This window comes from Myodes glareolus, chromosome 8 (genome assembly GCF_982192425.1).
Source record: "Myodes glareolus chromosome 8, mMyoGla1.1, whole genome shotgun sequence".
NCBI classification, from domain to species: Eukaryota; Metazoa; Chordata; class Mammalia; order Rodentia; family Cricetidae; genus Myodes; species Myodes glareolus.
The window spans coordinates 95,271,148-95,297,407 of NC_142033.1; the positions used below are offsets into that span (position 1 = coordinate 95,271,148).

General features: G+C 41.3%; 2 protein-coding genes across 6 annotated transcripts in view; one reads left to right on the plus strand and one right to left on the minus strand.

Moving 5' to 3' along the window:
• The window catches only part of Fancl (FA complementation group L), a 99,484-nt gene extending 95,569 nt beyond the window's left edge, over nt 1-3,915 (plus strand). For both annotated transcript variants that reach the window (XM_048435392.3, XM_048435390.3), the window contains 6 exons: nt 340-423; nt 672-717; nt 806-887; nt 1,770-1,886; nt 2,987-3,058; nt 3,411-3,915. In XM_048435392.3, the coding sequence (XP_048291349.1) occupies nt 340-423; nt 672-717; nt 806-887; nt 1,770-1,886; nt 2,987-3,058; nt 3,411-3,446 (437 nt within the window). In that variant the 3' untranslated portion in view covers nt 3,447-3,915. The remainder of the gene's footprint in view (nt 1-339; nt 424-671; nt 718-805; nt 888-1,769; nt 1,887-2,986; nt 3,059-3,410) is intronic.
• Nucleotides 3,489-26,260, minus strand: part of Vrk2 (VRK serine/threonine kinase 2) — a 117,342-nt gene continuing 94,570 nt past the window's right edge. For 2 of the 4 annotated variants that reach the window (XM_085692307.2, XM_048435387.3), the window contains exons 9-13: nt 25,828-25,948; nt 22,960-23,018; nt 18,881-19,047; nt 13,171-13,317; nt 3,489-3,827 (exon numbers count right to left, since the gene is read on the minus strand). In XM_085692307.2, the coding sequence (XP_085548433.2) occupies nt 3,528-3,827; nt 13,171-13,317; nt 18,881-19,047; nt 22,960-23,018; nt 25,828-25,948 (794 nt within the window). In that variant the 3' untranslated portion in view covers nt 3,489-3,527. The remainder of the gene's footprint in view (nt 3,828-13,170; nt 13,318-18,880; nt 19,048-22,959; nt 23,019-25,827; nt 25,949-26,260) is intronic. The other 2 variants (XM_048435389.3, XM_048435388.3) reach the window with 2 other exon arrangements.

Consider the following 26,260-nt stretch of genomic DNA (forward strand, 5'->3'; position numbering starts at 1 on the left):
CTCTATAATTCCACTGATTTTTTTTTATTAAACTTTACTGGAACATAATTACCAGAATATCAATTTAAGTTCATCATATAAATTTTGGTCTTGTCTTTTGAAACTTGAGGTCCTTGAATCCTTAATGATAGTCATAATTTCAAAAATACTTCTCACTGTTAAAAAATAAAAAAAATAGTATATTTACCTCTACACAACACTAAAATAAAAACAAAAATAAAAGTCAATTTGGCTAGTTTTTCCTAAGAGTAAAATAGGTCGCCAGGTCAGCACGTCCTGATTTTGTACTGGCTTGCTTGATGAGCTGCCCACATCTAAAAGCCTCTTCTTTCATTTCAGGGCATAATGTTTCCATCAACATAGAGGTAGACCCCAGGCACCCTACCATGCTTCCTGAGTTCTGCTTTCTTGGAGCTGACCATGGTATGAGATCTTAAAGTTAAGGATCTGGAACAGATTCATAAAATCCTGCCTAACATTAAATATTCAAAAAATATTAATACTACCATTGTTCTATAGATTTCTCATTCTGAATTATGTACTTTAGTTAATAGATAATTTACATTTTAAGCCAACTAGCAAAACAAATACTGTAGCAGTTATGTCTTTGCAAAAGAAGATCAACCAAGCCTAAATTATTAAAACTTTTCCCCTCTTTTTAATATTCACAGTGATAAAACCCTTGGGAATCAAGATGAGTGGGAACATACATTTATGGTAGGTACCTTGGCACTGTAATTGGTACTGTTCTGTGCCTTAACAAACTTTATAGGGAATTTTTTTTTCTCTGCATTTTCTTTTTCAGGGATCCAGAAAATAGTCTCTTACAAAATTTGAAAGATGTTTTAGAAATTGACTTTCCAGCTCGTACTGTCTTGGAAGGATCTGTAAGTTTAATTATTGTTTTAATAGACTACATTTTGTGAATAATAAAATTTAAATGCTTCTCTTAAAAAATTTGCAGGAATTTTGTAACACAGACCTCAGTTACAAGAAAATATTTCTATCAATGAACTTGTTAGCCTCCGATAGATGGGAACATTGGCATCACTGAACTTGTTAACCTCCGCTAGGTGGGAACATTGGCATCACTTAACTTGTTAGCCTCCGCTAGGTAGTAACATTGGCATCACTGAATTTGTTAGCCTTCGCTAGGTAAGTTACATGGGCTTTGTTCATGGTCTTCAGCAGCAGGTGCCTAATGACAGCTACACATATGAAAAGTACAGAGGAAGGAACACTAATGGGATTTTTGATATTTTTTGTACTGTCGGCTTATGGATAGCTTACAGTACAGTTTTAAGCTTGCCGTAAGTTTGTGGAGAGCAGCAGTGGTTTTCAATGGCGAGCAGCTCCATTGGTACTGTAAAGATAATGAAGGCAGGGCTGACTTTGGACTGAGCCACTGCGATCAACCCTAAATGATGGCGATGGTTTTCTTTTCCCTCTGTTGTAGAATTGTGCAATTTTGTGTTCACTAGCTGATGTCAGATCTGTCTTTGTGTATACACAGACATGATTATGTATATGGAAAAACTGCTAACATGCAAACATTTTGCCAGCCAAAGATGAAATCTGTGTGTATTTGAGTGCACAAGGGAAGCACTAAGCAAATGACTAGGTGGTATAACCTGCCTGTATGTTCCACAATACAGAAACATGGTTTGTAAAACAGATATAAAAACAAATATTAAGTAGTGCTATTCTTTCTTTCTAATCTACCACATGCTCATTAAACAGACGTGCTAACAAAAACTTCTCTTTTGAAGGACTTTAGTATGGACTGTGGAATCTGTTATGCCCATCACCTTAATGGTGCCATTCCTGATCAAGTATGTGATAATCCCCAGTGTGGACAGCCTTTCCATCAAATGTGCTTGTATGAGGTAAAGCTGGCAGCCATGTACATATGAAATAGAGTCTAAAGTCTGTTTACTAAAGGTATTTTCCTCCTTTGCCACAACCCCCTACTACTAGTTAATTTTAGATGCTCATGGGCTTTATTTCTTCATCTTGGATTCTATTGAGTGTGCCAGAGAATCCCAGGGAGAAAACCAGTAACACACTCGCGAATAGCAATATTAACCCATAATAAACTGGTGGTAGGTATAACCAAAATCTTCCTAGTCTTCCACCACTATGCAAATTCTCTAAATCTGCCAGATGAGGGCGATGAGACGGGAATGGAGTGAGGAAGTTCGGAAGTAGTGCATACTCCTTTACAGACTGCATATAAGTATAGACTAAATACAGCAATTCTCCTTTGAAAACCCAAAGGTTTCTGTGAGCTGAGCATCTCTCAGCTTTTTATTATCTTTCCTACATGACTTATGGTAGCCTTCATCTCCCAGTCATTTCATTCCTGTAGGACACAGCTCATATGATTAACTGTCTGCATCCATAGCACCTTACAGGGGAAATGCCATTAGCTTTCAGTCTCTCCCTTTTGACATAGGTTTAGTATGTAGTTGGTGCCGTTTGCCCTTTCTTAATGGGAAACTTAGGAACAGTCATTTTACCTCAGACAATCAAGAAATACCAGGTCTACTTGGGAAATTCTAGTGGAATCTGTACTTTCCTATTTTTCAAAACTGTTGCCTTATACTTGTAATCAGTGCAGTGAAAATTAACCCATTGTTGAGCTAAGATGAGAATCTCGAAACCCTAAGATATATTTTATAAAGTAATTGTTGATAGGTCATTAATTGGCTTAGGTATGTGAACCCCAGGAACTTGCATGAGTCTCTGTGTGTCTATTTTGCATTTAAAGTGCGTAATCGTCAGCCAAGTCTTAAAGGGCACATAATTTGCTTATACTAGGAATTTACATACCAAGTTTTAATGCTGATTTCCCAGTTATTCAATGTAATAATAATTGGGCATGGGCTCAGACGAGGTTTCCCTTTCATAAACAAAACAAGGCAGAGTCAGTCTGGGGCGGCCGGCATGTGTGCACTGATGCTGTCCAACACACTCTTTCATGCAGTGGCTGAGGGGGCTGAGCACCAGCAGACAGAGCTTCAATGTCCTCTTTGGTGACTGTCCCTATTGTAGTAAGGTAAGCCAACTGTCCGTCACATTTCATGGAGTGTCTGGCTCTGGGGAATGGGGTACAGAAGTTTGATATGCAGTATATTAGGTTGTATAACAGCTTTGAAAATGTGATGTTCTGCATTTGATGAAACTGATCATTTCCTGTGAGATGAATTATCCTGGATATATATTAATTTTCAAATTATCTTTGATCAAAAAGATTTGTCTTCTGAATTTCTTGGTGGCCTTAAGTATTTCAAAAGTATACGGTGAAATATTGTCTAATAGAAAGTCAATAGTAAATTAAAATGCTATTTTACTTCTTAAGAGTATGCCCAAAGTTAAAATCTCTCTCTCTCTCTCTCTCTCTCTCTCAGCCAATTACCTTGAAAATGTCTGTGAGAAAACCCTGAAGGAAGAATGAGACACCTGTGAAGAGATGGAATCCTGAAAAATTGTTTTATAAAGAAAACAAACCAATTTATTTGATGACTTCAGAGAAAATACAAAGCAAGACAAACTAATATGAGCAGGCAGACTATAGTGAGTCCATAGTAATACACTTCTGCCTTCGTCTCCTCACTGAGAGACAGCTGGGAAACTGCCCTACCAGCGGGGCAGGTATATCTGAACTGAGGAGACCGTGGCTTCCTGATGGACTCTCTACTGGTGCAATCCAGATAGGGCTTCCAGTATGAAGGTTGGAAATCCAGGTAGCTGGGTGTCTGTTGGAAACTGTGAATTTCACTCCGAAGATCTGAATACTCATATATATTTCTTCTCCTTGAGTTTTCCTACGAAATAAGTATATTTTAGATTTGTATTATCCAGGCATTTATTGTGTATTCTTTAACAATGCTAATAAAATAACTCAGCAAGCAAGTCTGTCATTAATATAACTTTTGAAGCTGGTCAGTGGTAGTGCACGCCTTTAATCCCAGCACTCAGGAGACAGAGGCAGGCAGATCTCTGTGAGTTTAAGGCCAGCCTGGTCTACAGAGAGAATTCCAGGACAGGCTCCAAAGCTACAGAGAAACCCTGTCAAGAAAAACAAACAAACAAAACCATTTTGACATTTGGCACATCAGGAGAGCAGAGAGTGCCTTTGTAAGGCCGTGCGGGCTCTGCAGCTCTCCAGCAGGCCAGTTTTGTTTTGCCTACTCCTCTTGAATCAGGAACAGTAGAACTACTGGTGATTGCTCACTACTTAACCAAGGTCATTCTATTTCCACTTTAGCTTGGTGACCTCTGACACGCCCTCTCCTACTACCAGTTACTGAAACTCAGAAAAAGACAGCCTTGTTTTAAAGAAAGCAAGACACCCGGCTATCTTGGCCATGTGAGCTCCATCCAGCACACTGCATCCTCAGAACTGCTACTCTTCAAGCCGCTTTTCTCCCCCCTCTCCCCACACAGTCACTTTGAAAGGTCAGAAAGGGTTCCTATATGAGATATGGGTAGGCCAAGCACACTGGTCCACACTTATAACCCCAGAACTTGAGAAGATGTCTGAGTTTGAGGCCAGCCTCTACACATTAAATTTTAGGTCAGTCAGGGTTCTACATTGAGATCCTGTCTCACACAATGCCATAAACCAAGCAAAAAACAAATCCAAACAGAAGATACATTGAGGAGAGATGTTTTCTTCTTAAATAGAAGTCTATTCTTATTTGAGATTCATATGAGAATAGCATTTTACTGACAATTTCAGTCACTAAAAGAAAATAAGTGACTTTCTTTTCTCCAGGATTGGTGTAGAAGTGTCTTCTTTCTATGTGTTGCTTTCATTGGTTGAATAAAGAGACTGCCTTGGCCTTTTGATAGGGCAGAAAATTAGGTAGGTGGAGTAGACAGAACAGGATGCTGGGAAGGAGGCAGGCAGGGATAGCCGCCAGCCATGAAGCTGCCAGGTCAGATATGCTGAATCTTTCCCAGTAAGCCATGAGCACGTGGTGACATACACATTATTAGAAATGGGTTAATTAAGATGTGAGAGTTAGCCAATATGAGGCTAGAAATAATGGGCCAGGCAGTGTTTAAATGAACGCAGTTTCCGTGTAATTATTTCGGGGTTAAGCTAGCCAGCCAGCAGGAAGTGGCCCACGCTCCTGGTTATTTCGGGGGTTAAGCTAGCTGGGCAGTGGGACGTGGCCCATTCCTTCTTACTACACAGGATGCCAAATCATTTTCACAAGGGGAAGAAACATACTACCAAATACATTCCCAAGGGCCACGAACCATTGGGAAGTTGATTATATACCAATCAAGAACAGAAATCATAATACTAAAATTTAAGAGGGACCTCCTGTGCCTTTTACAGCAATTCAGTAACAGCTAATGGTATCGCATAGGAAGGTAGTACACTGGTTGGGAAGGCAGGCTGGGATACAAGCTTACAAATTTTCTTCATTAAAATCTTGCATGTTTTGTTAGTAGTTTTATTGGGACACAGCCTCGTCCATTTGTCTATGTTTCATTTATGGATGCTTTTGCACTGAAGTAGCACAGTTGAATAGCTCTGGCAAAAACTATGCATTGTAAAACCAAAAACATTTTCAATCTAGACACTCAAGAAGAATTTTGCTGGGCTCGAGTGTAACTCCATGGTAAAGAGTTTGCTTAAGTCCATGTGAGGTCCTGAATTGACCCTTTTGCACTGAGGAGGTGTTTGCTGGTCTCTGCATAGGAAATTGGTTTTCATGCATGAGAAGGCCGTTCAGTCACTTCCTCTCCCCTGAGAAATACCCTAACAAAACCACTTAAAGAGAAGGCTTATTTTGGCTCAAAGATCCAGAGGAAAGGGCCTTGCATGGAGGCAGGCGAAGAGTGAACAGAAGGACTGGTGAGCTGTAAACTGTCAGTCTTCCCCAGTAACTCACGTTCCCCAGCATGACTCCATCTCCTCCAGAATCCACAAGCTTCTTAAACTACCGCCAACTGGGAGCCAAGTATTCCCACATGAAAGGTTAGAGGAGACACCTCCCATCAGACCTCAACAGAAGACAGACAGATGATCGTGTTAAAATATAGCTCTCTCTCAGAATTGGGGTATATGTGTGGCTGCAACTCCGTGTTACCTCAAAACTGGGTAATTTTGGCACAGTTTGTTATATATGTAGCAAAGGCTTAAAGCAACACAGTAATCTATCGGTAGGATACTGGCTCTCAACCTAGACTGATGGTAACACACAGAAAAGAACAATTTCTAGAAATATTTGGGCTGCTACAACTGGGCGAGAGTACTCTGTGCATCTAGTGGATACATATAGAAATGCTGAGCATTCTACAACATGCAGGGTCATCATCCTACAGCAGTTAGCCCAGCCCTAAATGCCAACAGTATTGCTTCCAGAAGGCCATCTTCCGAGCAGTTATTCACCTTAAATGTACATTACAGTCAGCTGGGGAGCTGTGAAAATCCCAGTGCTACTTCTAGTCAGGCCATGCATTATGGGCATCAACAACTTCTTGCTATTAAGCTGAAGAAATGGACACAAAACAATAAAATTAGACAAAAGTCTACAGAGACACTTTAAAAATATCTCAAACTAGCAAGGAATACATGAGGAAAGAAAATAACCTAGACTTCAGAAAGTCTGCAATTTAAGATTATGAAGACCACAGCAGAAGAAAAATTATAAGTAGAAGTCCTGCTGTGATCAAGTTAAGTGAATAAATCCATTTCCAGGGAGCAGAAGAGATGGTTTGGTGGTTAAGAGCATGTACTGCTTTTGCAGAGGGCTCCCAGCACCCACAGCCACCTGTAATTCCAGCTTCAGGAGATCCCATGGCCTCTGTAGGCACCTGTACTAATGTGCACTTGCAGAAACATGCACATGCAGAAACAAACACACATGCAGAAACATGCACATGGGAACATAGTATTTTAATGAAGAAAAATTATCCACTGTGAGAACAGACTCCAAATACTTTAGAGGACTTAGAGGAAAAGTTAAACCTCATTAGAAAGAATCTTAGCAGAGATATGAAAATATAATCTAATTCTGCTGAAAAATACAACATGGAAAATTCAAACAATTACTCACTAGACTCAGTTGCTAACTAGAAACTGATGACTTGATAGTTACCCTGCCGTTGAGACAAAGAAATGACCTAAAAAATGGTGCCTCAGCTGCCCATATATCTATGCCAAGAAATCTTACATGCATGTGCTTGGAGCAGGAGGAAGAAGGAGGGAAACAACATGGATGAAAACTTTTCTAATTTAATGACAAAGTGAAGTCAGAGATAAAAGAAGCTCAACAAATTCCATGATCAATAGCATAAAGGTGACCATCCCTAGACTGCAGCAGGACAGATGCCCTCAGAGCATCTCAGGGACAGCGACAGCATCATTCACTACAGGCTCAGACATGACAAACCATGGGTTTGAGTAAAGCTTTAAAGAAACCCCGGGGGTGGCCCACCTGCCAATGATGGCTTTAGGTTTCACGCTTCTAGGATTCATGCCACCCAGCAGGTGATTTGATTGTATTGAAATATGTAGCCCAGGCTGGCCCAACTCATGGCCACTATCCTGTGCCAGGACCCTGGGCTCCGGGATTATAAGAGTGAGCCACCACCGCCCAGTCCGTTGTATTTCCACCAGTGTTTTAGTTTTTTAGCACACACCAGAACTGATTGTTGAATTGCTTATAACATCCCAGGCTTTCTCTAACACAGGGCTTCATAAATTTTTCATCTGTTGACCCTTTTTTATGTGAACCAATTTTATGTGACTCCAGGTACACAAAAATCGGTATACAAGTGAGATGAGTACTTACCATAATTACATAATTTAAAATCATTTGTATACATAATTATACTACTTATTAATGCTGAAATCAGTTTATAAAACACTGTAATAGCAGTACTTGTTCTTTCTCACAAAAAGATATTAAACATAGATAAATAATCATCGAGCTGATTTTTGACAAAGCTCGGGTTGTAGAACACTTGAGCGGCAGTGTTTCCTTAGAGAGCTGTTGGATTTACTAACCACTCGCTAGAGTTCCTGTCTTTATACACTGCAAGACCATCATGACTAAAGCATATAGGAAAACTAGTACTTAACGATAAAAGTGAAATGTTTAAATAATTTTAAAGGAAAGCTATAGCATACATATATGAAGAAGTAGAAAGTTTTGTTGGGACAACACAAATGGAGGGAAGTACCAAGTTGATGCACTGTGAGACTGTGGTGGGCTGCCTGTCCTTCTTAAACTCCCACCAAAATCTCATTGTCCTGCTTATGAGTAAGTTAACAAGATAGTCCTTAAACTTTGACAGAGATGGGGCGGTGAGGGAGCCGAGAAAGGATGAACTGGGAGGGATAGTTAGCACTAATGGTCTTTTGAGGGATCATATGGAAACCTACTGCAGTGGAAGATTCTTAAAATAGATATGTATGTGTATTATGAAAGCACTCTAAATTGGAATCATCAAATAACAGGGGAAACAAAGCCCCAACTATACATCTCTCACCACCAAATGAAGCCTCCAGTACCAGGAGTGGGTGCCATCTAAATGAGCTGTTGGCCAAAGAAGCCCCCAGATAACCTCCAAACAACTCAGACTATTGCCAAATCTACATGTTGATCTCCATGAACTGAAGGGAAGGCCCTATTGCTGACAACAACACCCACATACCTCTCTGAACACAAAGAAGTCAAGCTGGTGCCTGACTAGAGCCTTCACCCAACTGACTAGTGTTCACGGTACTGGATGGCACTCTGTACACTACCAGAAAGGGAAACACCAACCCAGCTACAATGGTGAGGTTCCCAAAGGTGACCTGCTTGCATGATACACTGGTGCAATTGTGGCACAAAATCTGTGGGAGTCACCAACCACTCTGACCAGATTGAAGTCATACTCCATGAGATGGAAACCATGCCTTACACTGAGTAGGTGGCCAAGAACCCAAGACAAGAAAACCAAAGACTATTCTGCTAAAAGAACTTAGCAGTAAAATGACTCCTAATTACTTGCTCCACCATCAATAGAGAAGCTTCCTCCTGTAGTCAGTGAGAGCTAATACAGAGACCCACAACTGGGCAATAGCAGGGTGAGAGACCTAGGAACACTCTGTTGTAAGTGGGATGTCTTCATCGAGTCCCTCTCCTCAGGGCTCAGGGAGCAATGTGGAAGAGGGAGGCAGAAAGGTTGTATGAGCCAGTGGGGATGGAGGGTACCAAGGAAACAACAGGACTGATAAACATATGAACTCACAGAGACTGTAGCAGCATGCACAAGATCAAACCAGATGGATTGCCAGCACTGGGAGGGTAAGTGGATATGAGCACCTCTCTAACTCAGAAGTGATAGCCAATTGATAACAACTTGCAAAGGAAAAATAAGTTTTCCCCATGGAGTCTTACTGGGCATACAAACTACACTTAAGGCAGCTCTAAGTCCAGCAGAAGATGGCCAACAAAAAATAAACACAATGGTATTTTAGAGATGTTTTGTATCATGTTTTGTTTGGGGCATTGGGTTTGTTTGTTTTGTTGTGTTTTTCCTTGTGAGTCTTTTGCTTTTATATTATGGCTTCTGATTTTGTGTTTTTATGGATTTTGTGTGCGTACCTGCGTTTTGTGTCTCCATATTGGAAGACCCCAACCCTAGTCTCCATCTAAAGATGTTTTGATCAACTACGCCAGGGCAAAACAGGATATCTGTGGGCGGCAGAAGCAGCCTTGAGACTGGCTGCACCTGCCAAGGGGGTTAAAAACAGGTTATCTGTGGGCAACAGAAGCAGTCTTGAGAAAAACACCTAGTCCTTTGTGTATCGAAACCCAAGGGGGCAGAAACTGGCTGAAACTAGCTTAATTTAGACTTGTTTTTGTAGATTTGTTTATGTCCTGATGTTGACCCACTCCATGTGTTAATTTGAGTTGACCAATGATGTTGTTGTTGCTATGCTTCCCCATTATGTAACCCTGAGACCCTATAAATACTGACTGGAAAAATAAAAGGGGGGCTCAGTCTCACTGGAGTACTGAGTCTCCCGTTGGCACCTTCGACAACAAAGAATCTTCTTGCTGTTTGCATCCATTGGCGTGGCTTATTGAGTCTGGGGGATCCTTCCCTGGACCCTAGAAACTAGGGTCTTTCAGTATATGCATTTCTTGTGCTTTTTCTGTGTTTTTTTCTGTTTTGTTTTTGTTTCTTTCCTATTTTTAGTTTGCTATTTTGTTTTATAAAGAGAGAAAGGAGGTGTGGAGTTGGATGGCTGTGAAGAGATGAGGGAAATTGGTAAAGAATATCTGCATAGGAAATTTTTATTCAAAAATATTGTGAAGAAGGACTCAGTTATCTTTAAAGGGCTGGGCACTGAGAGTTTGACCATGCTCCAATTATAACACGGGCAACACAAATTGAACTTGGTGAAATTTTTTTCTTCTTTTTTTGGGGGAGAGTACAAGGATGAGAGAATGGACCTAGGAGGAATTGAAAGTTAGTGTAATGAGGTACACTGTATGCAATTCCCAAATAATACATGAAAATATTATGTTGAAATAAAAATAAATCTTATGGAGGGAGCAAGAATTCAACTGTTAGGCACTGCAGTTCATAAAGAAGACTGAAGGAGTTGCCCTCCTAGCTTTAGAATGTGCTGTAAAGCTGCAGTGATACATGTAGTGTGGTGCCAAGGGGAGGAAAAGAGCCCAGGAGCAGTCCTCACCAACACACCTGGCTGGATTTTAAAAAAGCATCCAGAGGAGTTCAGTTAGGAAAAGAGAAACAGCGCCCCAAGGAATGATGTTGCAGTCAAGTAAGTATAAAGAGTGGACCTCAACTCCTACCTCTTGCTAAACACAGGACCTGAGAGCCAACATGCAACTATGAAGGAACAAGATGAATAGACAGAGGCTGGCCATATTACAGAAAGATGACGAGGACCTTGTGTGTGGACTATGAAAAGGAGTTCCAGAGCTCACCTGCAAATACTGAGTTACAGCACATGGAAAGACACTTCATAGAAGATAATGTCCATGACTAGTAACCACAATACTATTGGCCATCATAGCTGTACTCAGAAGTTGATACTAACATACATGTAAATGTGGTTAGATGTAAAAGACTGCAACATAAAACACTGGGGAGAAAGTGTAGGAATGACCAGAACACTTGCATGTATTGGAGGGAACATAAACAATACAACTACTTTCCATGCATATTCGCCAACATTTTTAACCTATTTATTTGTTGGGGTTAACGCTATGCTCACGTCAGGTTAGCACTATGCTCACATCATGGCTCATGTGTTGAGGTTCAGAGGGAAGCTTGTGCGAGTCAGTCCTTTCTTTACACCATGCGGATCTCTGGGGTCCACAGCAAGCTTCTTTACTCGCTAAACTGTCTGGCCTGCTTATATGCAAACATTTTATAATTGAACATATATTTATCTGACTAATGATCTCATAATTCCATGTCTTAGAAGAAATGCAATATACACAGTGGACTTGGGGTAGAATGAACATAGTATTTTCTATAAATACATTAAACCAGAAGTGAGTTATGAATCCACTAGAAGGAAAATGGACACATGAGTTGTGCACTGACAAGGAATTATTGGTATATTCAAGAATATAGAGAAATCTCTAAAGGTAATGAATGAAAGGGTGGACATAAAACGTGCTATTACTACACGGTCGTGAAATTTAAGAGGCAAACCTAACATAGACATGATTCTAAAGAACTCACTCTAGCGTCAAAAGACTGAGGAAAAGGAGCACGGGCTACTGGAGTGAGTGAGGACACCGTATCACACAACCCACCACACTGCACATTCCACCGCACCGCACGTACCAGGGCACTACACGTACCACGGCACAGCACATACCATGGCACTGCAATACCGCCTCACGGCACTCACTTCCCACTGCAACAAACATCCCACTGCACCGCACATACCACAGCTCTGCACATCTCGCCGCACTGCACATACCACGGCCCTGCACTTCACACCACACCGCACCGCAATTCCACCACAACGCACATCCCACACAACCAGCCGCACCACACATCCCACACATCCCACCGCACAGCACACACTTTCCACTGCCCCGCACATCCCACTGCCAGGTCAGCCAAAGCAAATGTATTTCTTGTCTTGAAACCTCGGCATCTACTTTTCACAGGACCTCCCTGCCTTGCATGACAGAAGATTCCAGTACACACTAAAGACTTAGCATTTCTGATTTTGTCACCCTGCAGTATTTGTGTTTAACTTTACAAGTGGGACTGTAAAATATGCCCATCTGAAGTAGATTTCTGGATAGAAATTTAAAATAAAGCCACAAATAATGCTATTTCATACTGAATAAATGTAAAAGGTTCCTCTGAGCACTAAGAGCAACACTGCTCTCTGGATAAACTTGTTTGCTGCTTGGATGAGAGATGCATAACACGCTACTTCTAATTTTTGCCTCAGCTGCCAAGAACTTCAGAGCCAAATTCAGTGCTCAGTTTAGTGATTAACATCCCAGCTGCCCCATATATCAATTTTTCTTGGGTGGAGGGTGAGAAAGGTGGGGGTATTAAATTATCCTGTTTCACACTGTGAACTGCTTCGAACCGTTGGAGAATGATGGTGCACAAATCAAATGAGACGCTGGCTATTCTGACATAATTAAACTTTACTTTTCTCTCCAGATAAATTTTGTGTGCTTTGCTTTCCCATGCTAGGATGTCAGCTGAGGGAGGGCTTTTGCTGCTTTCTTCATGAGTCACCTGCAAAGGGCAAGCTCTCTCCACTGCAAGGATTCCAAACCCAGCCCACTGACTGGCAGACACTACCCTGATGTTTAATGGAGAGGATTAGAGGACTGGGATCCAGTGAAGTGCAGCTTATGCAGGGGAAGGGCCCCTCATGGACTCCAGACAGTGGAAGAAATCCAGTGTGTTTCCTTCCATTCTTAGGGGAACAGAAGGAGTCAGAGCTATCAGAGTGCGTGTTTGTCTCTAGTCCTGTAACAAATGCTGTAGGCTGCTTTGATTTTACCAGGTGGACAGGAGATTTTCTGTCCACATTGAACAAAATCACACAACACTGGGCTCGGGAGCAGGGAGTCTGTGTTCCCAGTGTCTATGCTAAGGTCACCTCAATGAAACAGTTCCACCAACTCTCACCCGGGCTGCTGCTCTGCTCAGCACAGTGCGGGGCTGACGCTCTTCATGTTCCATTCTCGGTGGTGCACTTGCCCCATGGAAAACATTCTTTGGAAACTTCTCTGGCAAGTCATTGGCTGCTTTCGGGGTAACCTTTGGTGAATCCACCTATTGGTATGGGGTAAAACTACGTCATGAAATGAAAACTATGACATATCTTTAAAACAAATTCACTCCCATCCCCATTCCCTAAAAACCTAAGCTGGGTGATGCTGGACTTGACAAAGACACAAACAAGAAGCAACAATGGCTAGCATGGAAAAAAGGCAGTACTGAGTGAACTGCAGACCCTTCGTCGTCAATGGGACAAGACCAGTTAAAATCAGTGTCACTGTTACGCATGCTTTAAAAATCATCTCGACAGAAAACTTGCTTGCAGTGAAAATGGTATTTTTATGGAACACTGTCACATTTTCAAACTGCATGTGAATTCATTATTAACCTTTGCTGTGAGTGGAACCAGTGTATCGTTGTAGCTTAAATTCCTATTAATTAAGATCTTATTTTCCTATTGTTGAAGAGAGGCTAATTAATGTGAAAGTATACAAGGAGCTTATGATGTTGCTTACACAGAGTGCAGGTAGTTTAACCTTTGTGCAAGATGAGTTCACGTCACTGGCACCGTGTCCTTGGGCCAGAGGTTAACTTCATGACAAGCTTGCTGTCTCGCAGGCTTCTTTGTCACACTGTGGTGACATCTGGGAAAAAACTGACTCTCAATAACCTTGAAGTAGACACAGAAATAGAGGGCAGATCCTATAACCCACGTGGAAGACGGAAAGCCAGCGAAGGTCCTTGAGTGAAGTGTTTGTTCTGCAGTTTCGCGTTCACAGCAGCTCCAAGCGCCGTCGCCTTTTCCCTCAGTTAAATGGAGGGCAGGAGACAGGAACAGCAGAAGGGGAAATAATGGAGTAGCCAGTGCCAAAATAGAGAATAAATTATGCTGGCTGGGCAAATAGAGTCTTAATTTGTAGTCTCTCAATTTCCAGTTTCTGTTGCCAAGTGTGTCCATTCCTTCTCTTTGGAATAGGCTGGTTGTCTGAAGGTGGGGCTAAGTTGTCACAACACCCTCCTTTACCAACCTCCTCCCGGATCTCCGCATCATAATGAAGAGCGAAACCACTGCCTTTCACTAACCTGCAAATCGGAAATGTTTCCCAATCACTGGAAGTTTAACAGTTTTTCCACCCGTCCTCTAACTCCACTGGGAAAGTTGATGGTCCTCGAAACCCTGACATCACCTTGGTAAGAAATGTGTACTTGCTACATACTACACTAATGTGAAGTATGGGTCCCCAAACCGGTTTCATCCCCTGGAACACTGGCGTAGCAGTCACTGTGAGACATGCTCTGGATTAGCAGAAGTTTTCCCTTCCATCCTTCTTGAGATACAATCAACAAATGAAGATTTAAGTTGTCTGCTGTGATGTTTTGATGTCCCACATTGTGAAATACCATGATCGAGTCCACATATTTATCACATGTGTATGTAGTGGAAATGACACCTATTTTCTTAGTGGGTTACAAGCACATGTCACAACACATGACATTAATAAGTACAGCTGCCATGCTGTATAATGCATTCTTATAACTCATTCATCTTAAAACTGAAGGGTTTGTGTCTTTATTCGACATACCCCTGCTTTCCCCAACACCAAACCTTTGGTATCTACCATTCTACTCTTTAATGTCACGTTGGGTTACATTCCACCTACGAGTTACAGCTATGCAATGTCTGTCCTGGCCTCTTGGGCTCATTTCACCTCTTATTAAGGAAAAGGGGAATTGCTTTCTCTTTTAAAGCTACATGACTCTCCTGACTCCGTTCATCGCTATTGCTTCCGTTCAGTCACTGCTGGATACTACAACAATGAGACACACAGGTCTTGGCGACACCATGTCATTTCCTCTGCCCGTGCCTTCAGAACAGGAGCTGTTCCTAGTTGAAACAACTGAGGACTTTTAATCTCCTATGTACTAAGCATTTAAGGTAGGAGTTTTCCCTGAGAACCTCTGTCATATCGAACAGGATTGGGCATAGCATATTCCATCCTGTCTGCAGCTCCGTGGAAGAGATGGTCCCTCAAGGTAAGGCCAGTGGCCCGAGGCTGAGGCTGAAAGTCCAAGGGTGCTTTTATCTAATATGCAATGTTTTTGCCCCTTATGGAAGAGTTATATTTCTACACAAATTTAGAATGCTAAGAGAAAGATGGAATACATAAATCCTTAATTTTGAGCAGAGTGATATGTTCATATTTACAAAAATATAAAAATAAATACAAAAAACACTCCTGGCATCACAGAGTATCAAAAGGGATACCACCCAAATACACATCATTTTCCAAAAAAACCTCACTACTTAAATGAGATAATATGTTACTTAATTTTCCAGTGTAACGTCATACTGTTCTATAAAACTGGAACACTTTGCACTCCTAAACACTGATAACGAAGAATCCTTCTAAACAGGGATGTGTGTTCCATATCTCTCATATAGAAAACACACAGGAAGACAAGTTCATAGAATTACTTTAAGAACTAAAGGTTCTCCATGAAGATTTGTACCCCAACAACACACATTCCCCTTTGAATTGCTGGACTTTAGGAGCAGACCGAGAAAGCAACCATATTTTATGGTGTGCAATGAAGGGAACTCAAAGTTCTGCACCGAGCCACAGCTTGCCCGCTGCCTTGAAATGGGCAACCCATCTGAATTCCTGCTTCTGAAGGAAGAGGCATGGACAATCATGATGGATGCGGAAAAGGGGCGGGGCTGCACAGTGGGGTTCTCCCACATATTTCACACTCTGAGAACTCTGAGTCACAGCTGACCTCAGCAAGCACAGCTGAGATGCAAGTTCATTCACTGAATTTGAAAAAGTGAATCACAGAGGGCGACCCGGGATATCGCTGGATAGTAGCATGCCTGTTAAACAGACTTTAAGCCAAACATAACACAAAACAGTATCAAACAAAATGAACTAGCAAACCCAAATGCTTTCGTGGGTAGCACAGGCAGCTGGCAGGTCATCCAGGGGATAAACCTTGGAAACAGTCTGGTGACAGCCACCACCTCCAGAGCTGTTGGATGCTATTGCAAATAAAGGGTTTGCTTTTCAGGAGACAAACATACAAAACACCAACCAAACAAACAACAAACAAACAAACCCCCACACAACAGCATCTCTGCTAGACTGACAAAATTTCATTTCCAGTTTAGCTCCGGAAGAAATCGCCCATTTTACTGCAAGTGGTTCACCATACCCAAACAACTATGAATAAAAGATCTCTTCACTTGGAGGAGCACATTGTGAGTTCATGTGGACGGGTGCCACTTTCTAAGTCAAAAGCATTTTGTTAATCCTAAATTCTAAAAATTTCATTTGAAGATGAAATAATATGCTGAAAATCTTAATATACATAACTTCCTTCCCTTGGAATAATAAATGGTAAAAAGAGCTTATTTGCATAGGTCTGTTTTTTCAGGTACAATGACTTATTGTTAAATACCTCTCCATAAAAAAGTAGAAGTAATAATATTTCATTTACCACTCTACCACTAGCTGCAGTATCCCACACACACAGTGACAGGAGTCACTGAGGAGACACTGGCACTTGAAAGAGAAAATTTGTAGCCACCAGGCTGACTCAACTAATTCTGTTAGGGAACCATCAGCTGCAGAGGCCGTCCTGTGTGCATCATCAGTGGAACTGGGGACAGGATGGTAATGTCTGCATAGCTTCAACATTTTTAGGTTTGATTTTTAGAGCATTAATAAAAACCTGTAAACCGTAGAAATTAAAATTAAGATGAAATTTACCCACAGATAGTCACACTATATTTTTGACATATTTAAATATATATGTGCCTGTGAAATAGTAGAGAAATAAAGTCATTAATTAAATGTTGATATGCTATGAAATATGTCTTACTAGCTACAGATCCAGACTGATCACACTGCTGGCAGGAATTAAGATGCTAAAGTTGCATGTTATTTTTAAATAGTGTTACTTATAATTAAAGTGCTCTAATCAAAGGGAATAAAATATTTTTCATGAAAGCTCATTGGAAAATGTTCCACACTGTATTATTCTCTGCTTAAGAAATTGGTTTCACAACAAATGCTCTTTGATTTGGTGAACTGCAGATTGTAGAGGATACTAATTAGAATGTTATATCAAAAGATATAGTATTGTTTGTAAATGACTTATATTTCAGTGAAGCTGATGAAACTGAAAACTAAAAAAGAAAAAAAGGTGTGAATCTTAAACCACTAGAGATCAAGTGCTGACCATCACTGTAAGGGACACAGCCAAGGAGACGGTTCTTTGTTCCCATCACTGGAAGGAGAACACTCTGTCATGGAAATGGTTCTTTGTTTTGTTGGGAGAGTGATAAAAATACAGAAGTCAATAAAACTGTTAAAGAAGTCTCCGTAATTACCAAGATCAAAATCCAGTGGCTTTTCGTTAAACATGAACTTTTGTTCTGCCTCCTGCAATCTGTAAACAGTGCTGACAATCGGTCTGTGAGGCGCTCGCTACAATAAAATGTAATTGTATCACGAGAGAAAGGTGACAATCAGGGGATCATGGAAAAATTACACATTCTCACTGGTAGTTAATTAGCCATGCAAACCCTCCTCAAACAGATACTCTCTTCTATTAGGAATGATTGCTATGCGGGCCTACAGATGTCAATACCACAGTCATACAAATACTTCTCTCCCTACTAATTGAAGGTTGTAAAGCTCTGGTGCCAAGGTTTTGCTTCCAAAGAGCTAATTTATGACTAGAAGGATATTTTATGTCTTCAGTTGCAGCAGCTACAAAATTCAGCAAATCAGAACCATCTGTGCACCGAGACTCGACTCACCATTCACCGAGCAGCCTATCAGTCACATTAGCCTGCATCCTGCATTCTTGGCTCACCAGCACTTGTGCGGATCCAAGGTTCAGAAGAAATATTAAAGTAAATGACATTCTAACCCTAACTTGTACCTCCACCAGAATGCCCTCCACATGCATACAAACATGTATTTACTTATTTATTAGGTACTTATTTATTTGATATGGATAGCCTCAAGTGAGAAAAAGTCACTTCCTCATCTGTGGAACAGTGCTGCTAATCACAGACGCAGGTTCCTACCATCCTCTTCTGGAAATCCTTTGGCTTTATAATTCTTTGCTTTAAGTATTAACTTTTTAAAGTTGATCTGAGGGCATCCATTCAAATAAACACAACAAAGGAGATAACAAATACAGTAACAACTTGGTTAACAAGTAATTATTTCTATAAGCTGAAATATCAACAGATGTAAATCAATAACGTCTAAGAGTATTATTCAGCTCCATAATGAAAGCGGAAGGCAAAGACACAGGGCAGGAGTCAGAGGAAGCCTAGTGAAGCACAGAGAGGCTCTCACGAATCGAGGTGGAGTGGCCTTTAGCTCTACCCTAGCAACACACGAGGCCATCGATGACAGCTTCATTCTTTATCAACACACAGCAGGCACAGATCCCATTCTATGAGATAACGTGCCACAGGAACGTTCCGGTTTCTAGTGATGAGCTACCAACGCAGCGAACCCCTCCTTTTGGCTAAAACGTCTTCTCAGGAGCACATTCATAGTGTGCAATCGCAAGAGCACAAGGATTATGTGATACTTACTTTTTGACAGGTTGTAGGATGCACATGGACAGTATATGCTTCAGTGGAAAACTCCAGTGGCCCTAGATATACTCCATCTGGATTCAAAATTTTCTTGAGCTTCTGATAGTCTGGTTTTTCATCATAAGCTAAGTTATGGACACACATCAAGAACTGGGCGAGTTCACCTGTGAAGTATCAAAGTTTTTACGTTACACATAATTGGGAAGAATTATTAAAACTCTAACAATCCCAAAATTTTTGTTACCTTTTCCTCCACACACACACACACACACACATGAATGAACTAAAAATAAACAAGTTAATAAGAAGCATTTATAATGTTTTTTATTTTAAAAATTGAAAAAAAAATTAAAAACGACTGACATGACTTGCTAAAAACGGGATCCACTGACAATCTTTCAACATGTCTTCGCTGGTGTGGTTACAGGCGCTCATGTGCCAGGTGGAAGCACCTGTGTGGTGATAGTTCTAGCGTGGCTGTGTGATGTGCAGCTACTAACTACTCAAAACACAGCAGCTCAACACACTTCAGACTCTTCTTCTGCGTTGCCATTTAAACGTTCACTTAAAAACAAATGGTACTCACTATAAATCTGACTTCAAGGGAAAAGCACTGTAGGTTTCCCCTACAGCTTCCATTTTGCCATTATATGGCTATATTTAGAAATGACTATGGATTCCATATTTTCAGTGACGGCTAGCTTTGACAAGGAGGAACCCTCCAGCGTGTCCTCTGTACCTCAGTATCACAGTGCATCCCGCTAGTCCCGATTTTAGGTCGGTGGGCTGAGGAACTGGCTGTTTTCTCTCCAATGTAAAACTGTGTCAGCAGCGCTACACAGCAGCTCCCCATGGCAGCTTCTGTTTATTTTAGTGATAGGCTTTCAAACCAAGGCCTCACACGGGCTAAGAACTCACTCTGACACTAAGCTATTTCCACCCACTAGTTCTTTTTTTTAAACGAAGCACAATGAATAATACGAAGTGACAAAGAGTTGTGTTCAAATGCCTCTGCTCCGTACTTTCGTTTCAGGAGGAGGGTCACGCTAAAATTATCGTACTTTTACTTGTTTAAACAATTTCCATATCTGCTTTTCCCCTTCCAAAATTTATTACTGACTCACACTACCTCATCCTCTCTCACGTGGGTGTTTAAGCTCCATGGCAGGAAGGCCTGGTCAGCGTCATCAGCTGAGGGTAACTACTTAACACTTTCTTTTCCTTTGCATTGGCCCTCCATTCAAACAGACATATAGAGGCACTAGGACTCACTGACTAGACAGAAACTAAACAAACAAGCAAACAAATACATAAATATCCAAAAGTAATAACCACATCCTTTCTTTTAAAACCAGATGACCTGTGTGTGTGTGTGTGTGTGTGTGTGTGTGTGTGTGTGTGTATACACGTGAGGACACTCGCACAGGCACGTGTGAGTGTAGGTACCCACGTCCAAAGAGGTCAACAGATTCTCTAGCAGTGGAGCTATAAGTGATTTTGAGCTCCCCAATGTGGGTACTGGGAACCATATTCTGGTCCTCTGCAAGAGAAGTAAACCTGCCTACTAGCTGAGCTGTCTCTCCAGCACCCAGAGTGACCATTCTATACCACAGTTAGAATGACTATCTAGGAATGAAGAGCTAACATAGTTCAGATCAGAACTCCTGGTTCTGCTACTGTTTATTTTCTAACAGTCTAGCCATTCGGAAGCTTACTTCCCCCTTTCTTCCCTAATGCATGAGACATGTCAAGCCCTGTTGTCTAACAGTTAGTTCATCAGATGGCTCGGAGTTAACAGCTCCTCTGTTAAAACATAGTTGAACTGGTGATTTCTGGTGTCCCTTTGGGGGCATCCAAATCCAGTTATTAAAGAAATACTCAACAACATTCTCTGGCATTTTCAGAGACATGTTCTACTGCTTTTTAGTCCTGGAATAGCTGGTAAGCTGAGCTTAGTATAAACTATAAGTCTATTAATCAGAGGACCCCAAATGGAGAACAGGGCAGAGTTTGTAGGAAATGAATGCCGGTTACAAGACAAAGGAGAATTCCCGGCACACCACCAACAGAGAGCAGCTGTACAAAAGGAAATGTGGCATCAGAGAGACTCAGGAGGGCAAAAAAAAAAAAAAAAAAAAAAAAAAGGATCACGCCCACAATGGATTTATTATCATAAGCCTGAAGTTCAGAGCATGGTGAGGGAGTACTGGCATAAGTGTTAGCCTTCCAAGATCTGGATTTATTTCATGAAGTATAATGTTGGTCTCCTTGTGAATTTGTGGAGCTATTAGACAGAATTCATCAAGTATCACAGAACTGGTATAGTCCTGAATTACCTGCCTTTTGGGCTAGTGACATATAAGCATCATCACTGACTACTTTACAACTTTATTCAAGACAATAAAGACTTCTGAGCGTACTACACTGAGCTGGATACACATGCTGCAAACTTCTGCATTGTTTTATATAAAACAGGATAGGAATTAGAGTTTTGTAAATCAGTTTATTTTCAAGGCTGTGGTTGCTCTACATTCTCCAGAGAAAATGCTGCTGTGAAGCTCTGTGCTCTAAGAACAGAAACCTGTTTATGTGTAAGAGCATAGACTAAATTCATGGCTAAGAACACAAGGAATCAGGTGTGACCCATCACTAGACTGTTCATGTGAGTAAAATTCTAGCCTATACCTAATGACTGATGTATCATAGGACACAGACTAGCTCACAAGCATCCACCTTGTTCAATTGGAGGCATCCAGGCCTTCTGTTCTAGACCTGAGCTGAAAGGACTGGAAGTTAAGGAAGGCATATAATCTGAAAGGAAATGGCTCTGCTCCATCTTGTTTTCTATCTCACTGAGAAAATATACTATCTGACTTGGTCAGAATAATGTCACTTTTATCATGTTCTCTAATGTGGTTACAGACTAAAACAAACAACAATAAAATTTCCAGCTTATCTCCCTCTTTTGTCCTTTCCATTAGAAGAAAAGTGTCACAGAAAGGGGAAGATGGGAACCTGGCACTCTGATGCACAATAAGACATAGGAAATGGAGGCCTGGGTTGCTCCTCTTTGATTTCCTCTGTAAATGACAGCTTTGGTTCATAGTGGAGATGAGCTGAGGTTACAGGCTAAGACGACACCTCGACTGCGCTACTCACAATATGCGTTCTGAATTTAGGAGAAGCCAGAGCACATGTGTGTTTCTAGAAGTCAGCTAAACACTGACCTTGAGATGGTCTCCAGTCAATAAAGACTAAGATCCACTCTGCTGCCAGGTAATCCCATCACCTGGAAGGCAGAGGCAGTTTGATCTTTGTGAGTTTGAGGCCAGCCTGATCTACAGAGGACAGGAGGACAGCCAGGGCTACACAGAGAAATAAATAAATAAATAAATAAACAAACAAACAAATAAAGACTCACTCTGCTAACCTGCTACTGGCGAAAGAAAAGTCTGATGTTCTGGTTAGCTGTCTCTTCCCTACCGTGCTGTAGTCACTACGGAATGACTCACATATGCAGAAACAAGTGGTAGAAATGGGAACTGCAGGCTGATTTACCATTCACACCAATATGAATGTCAAAGAACCTGAAAACAGCCTCTACAAACTTCAAGGAGAAAATTGTTTCTAAAATGCACCTCTATGTCCCCACATCGGGTGACTTTCTAATCTGAAAACTTGTGCTGACTGATCAATAGTGTGACCCAGGTATAAAGAGCAATCAGGCATATAATGGTTAAGTTTTTAAAATACACTGACTCAAAATAGTCTTTTTATAAGTTGATTTTACCTCCATTCAAAAGTGTTTTAATTCTAAAAATACCAGTTGCTATTGACTAACCTGTGAATGACTCTGAAAATACAACCTAAAACTCTAGATAAGCCCAGAAAGACAGCAAGCTAGGGCTCCACTGCTTTGGCGCTAATGTCAGAGCTGATTTAAACATCTTCTCTAGCAAACAAACTATCTGTGACCCAGAAGCTTTCCCGCTGTGGGAAGGGGAGTGGATGAGGCTAAGTGGCAACTGTGATGACCTGTGGAGAGAGAGATGCAGAGGCTTTATCTTCCAACTTACGGCAACTGGTTCCTGGAGGGGCCCACGTAAGCACGGACTCTGGGAGTTCATCCAGCAGACTAAACAAAACAGGGAAAGCACATGGTAAGTGTCCTCAGGCCAGGCTCCTTGTTTCAGTCAGAGCACAAAACTCTGGTCCTGCGTTGACAGGATCCACAATTGCGCCCCTTTTTACCCAGCTGTAATGGATAGGAGGATTGGCAAAGGGTGGGGGTGCTTAGTTCTAACTGATCAATTTTACAGTTGCAACCACCACCTAGAGGTCAAGCAATGAGAAACAAGGATGATTTATCTCAAGTTGTATATTACTGAGGACTGCAGAGGTAGGAATGCTTGCCTTAAAAACAACAACAAAAAATACATATAAAATTGTTTGTGGATGATGAAGTCATTTTGTCCTCACATATTTGTCGCTGGAGAGCTGTGTGGGTCTCTGCAGATGTCATAGCGCAGTAAAACTATCAAGAAGGGGTGAGAATAAAAACTCAGTTCAAATTGACTTCGCCAACCTGGATCAAAACTTCTGGGAGTCTGATGCCAGGAGGTTTATTGTCAGTACATTTAAACAAAACAGAGTATGGGGAAAAGGTTTCCAGGAAATAATCATTTCAATTCCAGGTACACAATAAAGCTTAGTTGGCCACATGGAACGTGGGACCATGAAGGTAGATTCTATAGCTAAAAGGTTTAGAATCTAGGAAAAAGGCCATAAACAACATGTGACATCCCCCCTAAGGATGGGTTCTATTAACTGGAAGCTAAAGATAAGGGTTTAGGGAGGGAGAGTCTGGGATAGACATTCTGGGGGACTTGGGTGAGGTCTGTCTTCATTGAGAGCAAAGGTCACCAGGTTGTTGACAATATCCACTCCTAGGCTTCAGGACGGGAAAACAGGTATTTTTTCTCCTGAGGAGAGGCCCTGGTATGTTCAACTTTCCTGGTTTCACTGGTGATCTTTGGGCAAAACACGTTTGTGGTCCTTCCTCTCCTCCCAAAAACAAAACCATATTTTCCTCATGTATTTACCACTGGCAAAGGAGAGTTTCTGATTGTCCATGTGCAACAGTTCTCCCCTGGGGAGAGTCCGTACTTACCAGTGACTGGATGAGTTAACAGAAAGTATTAACACAACACACCAAATCAAAACAATGAACAACTGGTAAGTACTTTCCAGGATTTTTGATTAAATAAATATGACGCTCTTAAGTTGCTGTAGCAAAAATATATAAAGTCTCAGCTAAAATTATAGATATGAGTGAATGGTTCACAAAGAAACTCAAGGAGAAAAGTGTGGTATGTGCCGTAATCTCAAGCAACTCATGACAGCAAAAACGAAGGAACATTGTGCTGTGGCCAAATTTACCATCCTGCCTCATGTTACACCTTCATCGACAAATAAAGGACTGTTTATTATGTAAGAAATCTGAGAACTTTTAAGTTTTGACACATAATATATTAGCTCTACTAATGTTTGGATTTATATTGTTAATCAAATAAAAATGAAGATAATATTATGTAAAGTAAAGGTAATGTTCAACTTATTAAAACTCTATCTTTACACAGTATCCTTTTATTATACATGAATACATATGTAGACATACTCACTAGTTATTAAAACGAAGGCATTTATGTATACATGTTGATACAAGAGTAAAACAAGCCATTTGTAAGTCTTATTAAAATAAAGCCTGCCAATCAATGATCATTAGAATTAAAATGCTGGCCTTGAACTGAAATGCACTACTTACATTAGATACACTGAGCTGCCACACTGTATACAAGGACTGCTTACGAGTGTCCGTGCCTGTGAGTTGACTTGGCCAGAAATGTCAGTTACGAAGGCTGAAATGGGCAAAACTCATTCGAGAGGCGCAACTCTGACTGGCACAACTGTGTCAGGGACTAGGGTGGTCACGATTACAGGTAGAACTATTGCACATGTCCGTTTGCAAACATCTGTCATTTCCAACCTGTACTCTAAACTTTCTACCTTGATTACTGATCCCCCAGTCAGACCAACTGTGGTGGGGCACACCTCCAATCCCAGCACTTGGGTGGCTGAGGCAAAAAGATCACTTATTGAGGTTGAGACCACTTGGACTACAGAGTGAGACACAGTCTAAACAATTTTTGAATTTGAAGATTGATTTATATGGCCGAGCTACACCTCTCTGTCCATTTTCATTGCTTTTTTTCCTAAAGCTCTACTCTCTTGGTACAACAGCAGCCTCTCCACGGATAACTATCTCAGCCTATCTTTATGTGTGAGGGAAAGCTGGCTACTCAGTGCCCGGAACCCAGCTGCCCAGTGAGAGAATTGTAAAACACACTGTTTTGAAACTGACCTCCTTGTGCTAACAGAGTCGAGGTAAAAACTTTGAAGGTAGAAGTGTTAGAAAGGTTTATGAAGGCTACAAGAGTATTTCACATAAATGGCTCGTGTAAATGTTTTCTTTCTTTCAACCTCAAGAAACAAAGCCTGGGCCTTCTGGGGTAGGAACATGAGGTATGCTGTCCTCACCTGAGGACTGCAAGCCCTGCTCTCCTGCCTCACGCGTCTGCTGCACAGCTGATCTCAACCACACCAAGAACAGCCTCCTTCCAGACTCAGGTGCCACACTAATTTTAAAAGAGTCCGCTGGAAAATAGCAAGTCCAGAAAGAGATATTTTAGCTCATATTTGCATTGTAAAATTATCTCTATTTTATAATAGTGTGGTCTTAATGGATTCTATGTCTGTTACTGATTTTGTTTTTTAAACATTAGTTTTCAACCTAATGATATTTGTGTCGTCATGGTGGCCGAGGGGTAATTTTGTCTGGTCTCAGTCCTGTCGCAAGAAGAGATCAGATATTTAAGAATCCCTACTTGGTTTTAGCAGTCTGGACTGCCACAGGGTCATCCAGGATTTTGTCCCAAGGCAGCTTCCCACATAGCCAGTGCAGCATACAGTAACCAAGGATCTCAACGTCGCTTCTTCTGGAAGGGGCTGCAGAAAGGGGAGGATAAGAAAGTTCGTGAGAAATAGAGAAATCTTTGAGTGAGCTCCCATTGACGAAATATGAAAAAGCCAAATGGCAAAGTGTCGTGTTTACTCAGCTGGAGTGAAGTTAACCGTCTGGGCCTTGGGCCTCAGCCCACAGGCAGGCAGGACTTGCTGCTGAAGTAAGGGTCAGTTTCCTCACCTCCTCCAACTTCATCTTTCCTTAGTCTAGTCTGTCACATGAACTTGATCCCGTGGCCTCTGACATGATCCAGACAACCCATAACCCAGCACTAACACTTTCTCAAAGAGCCCAAC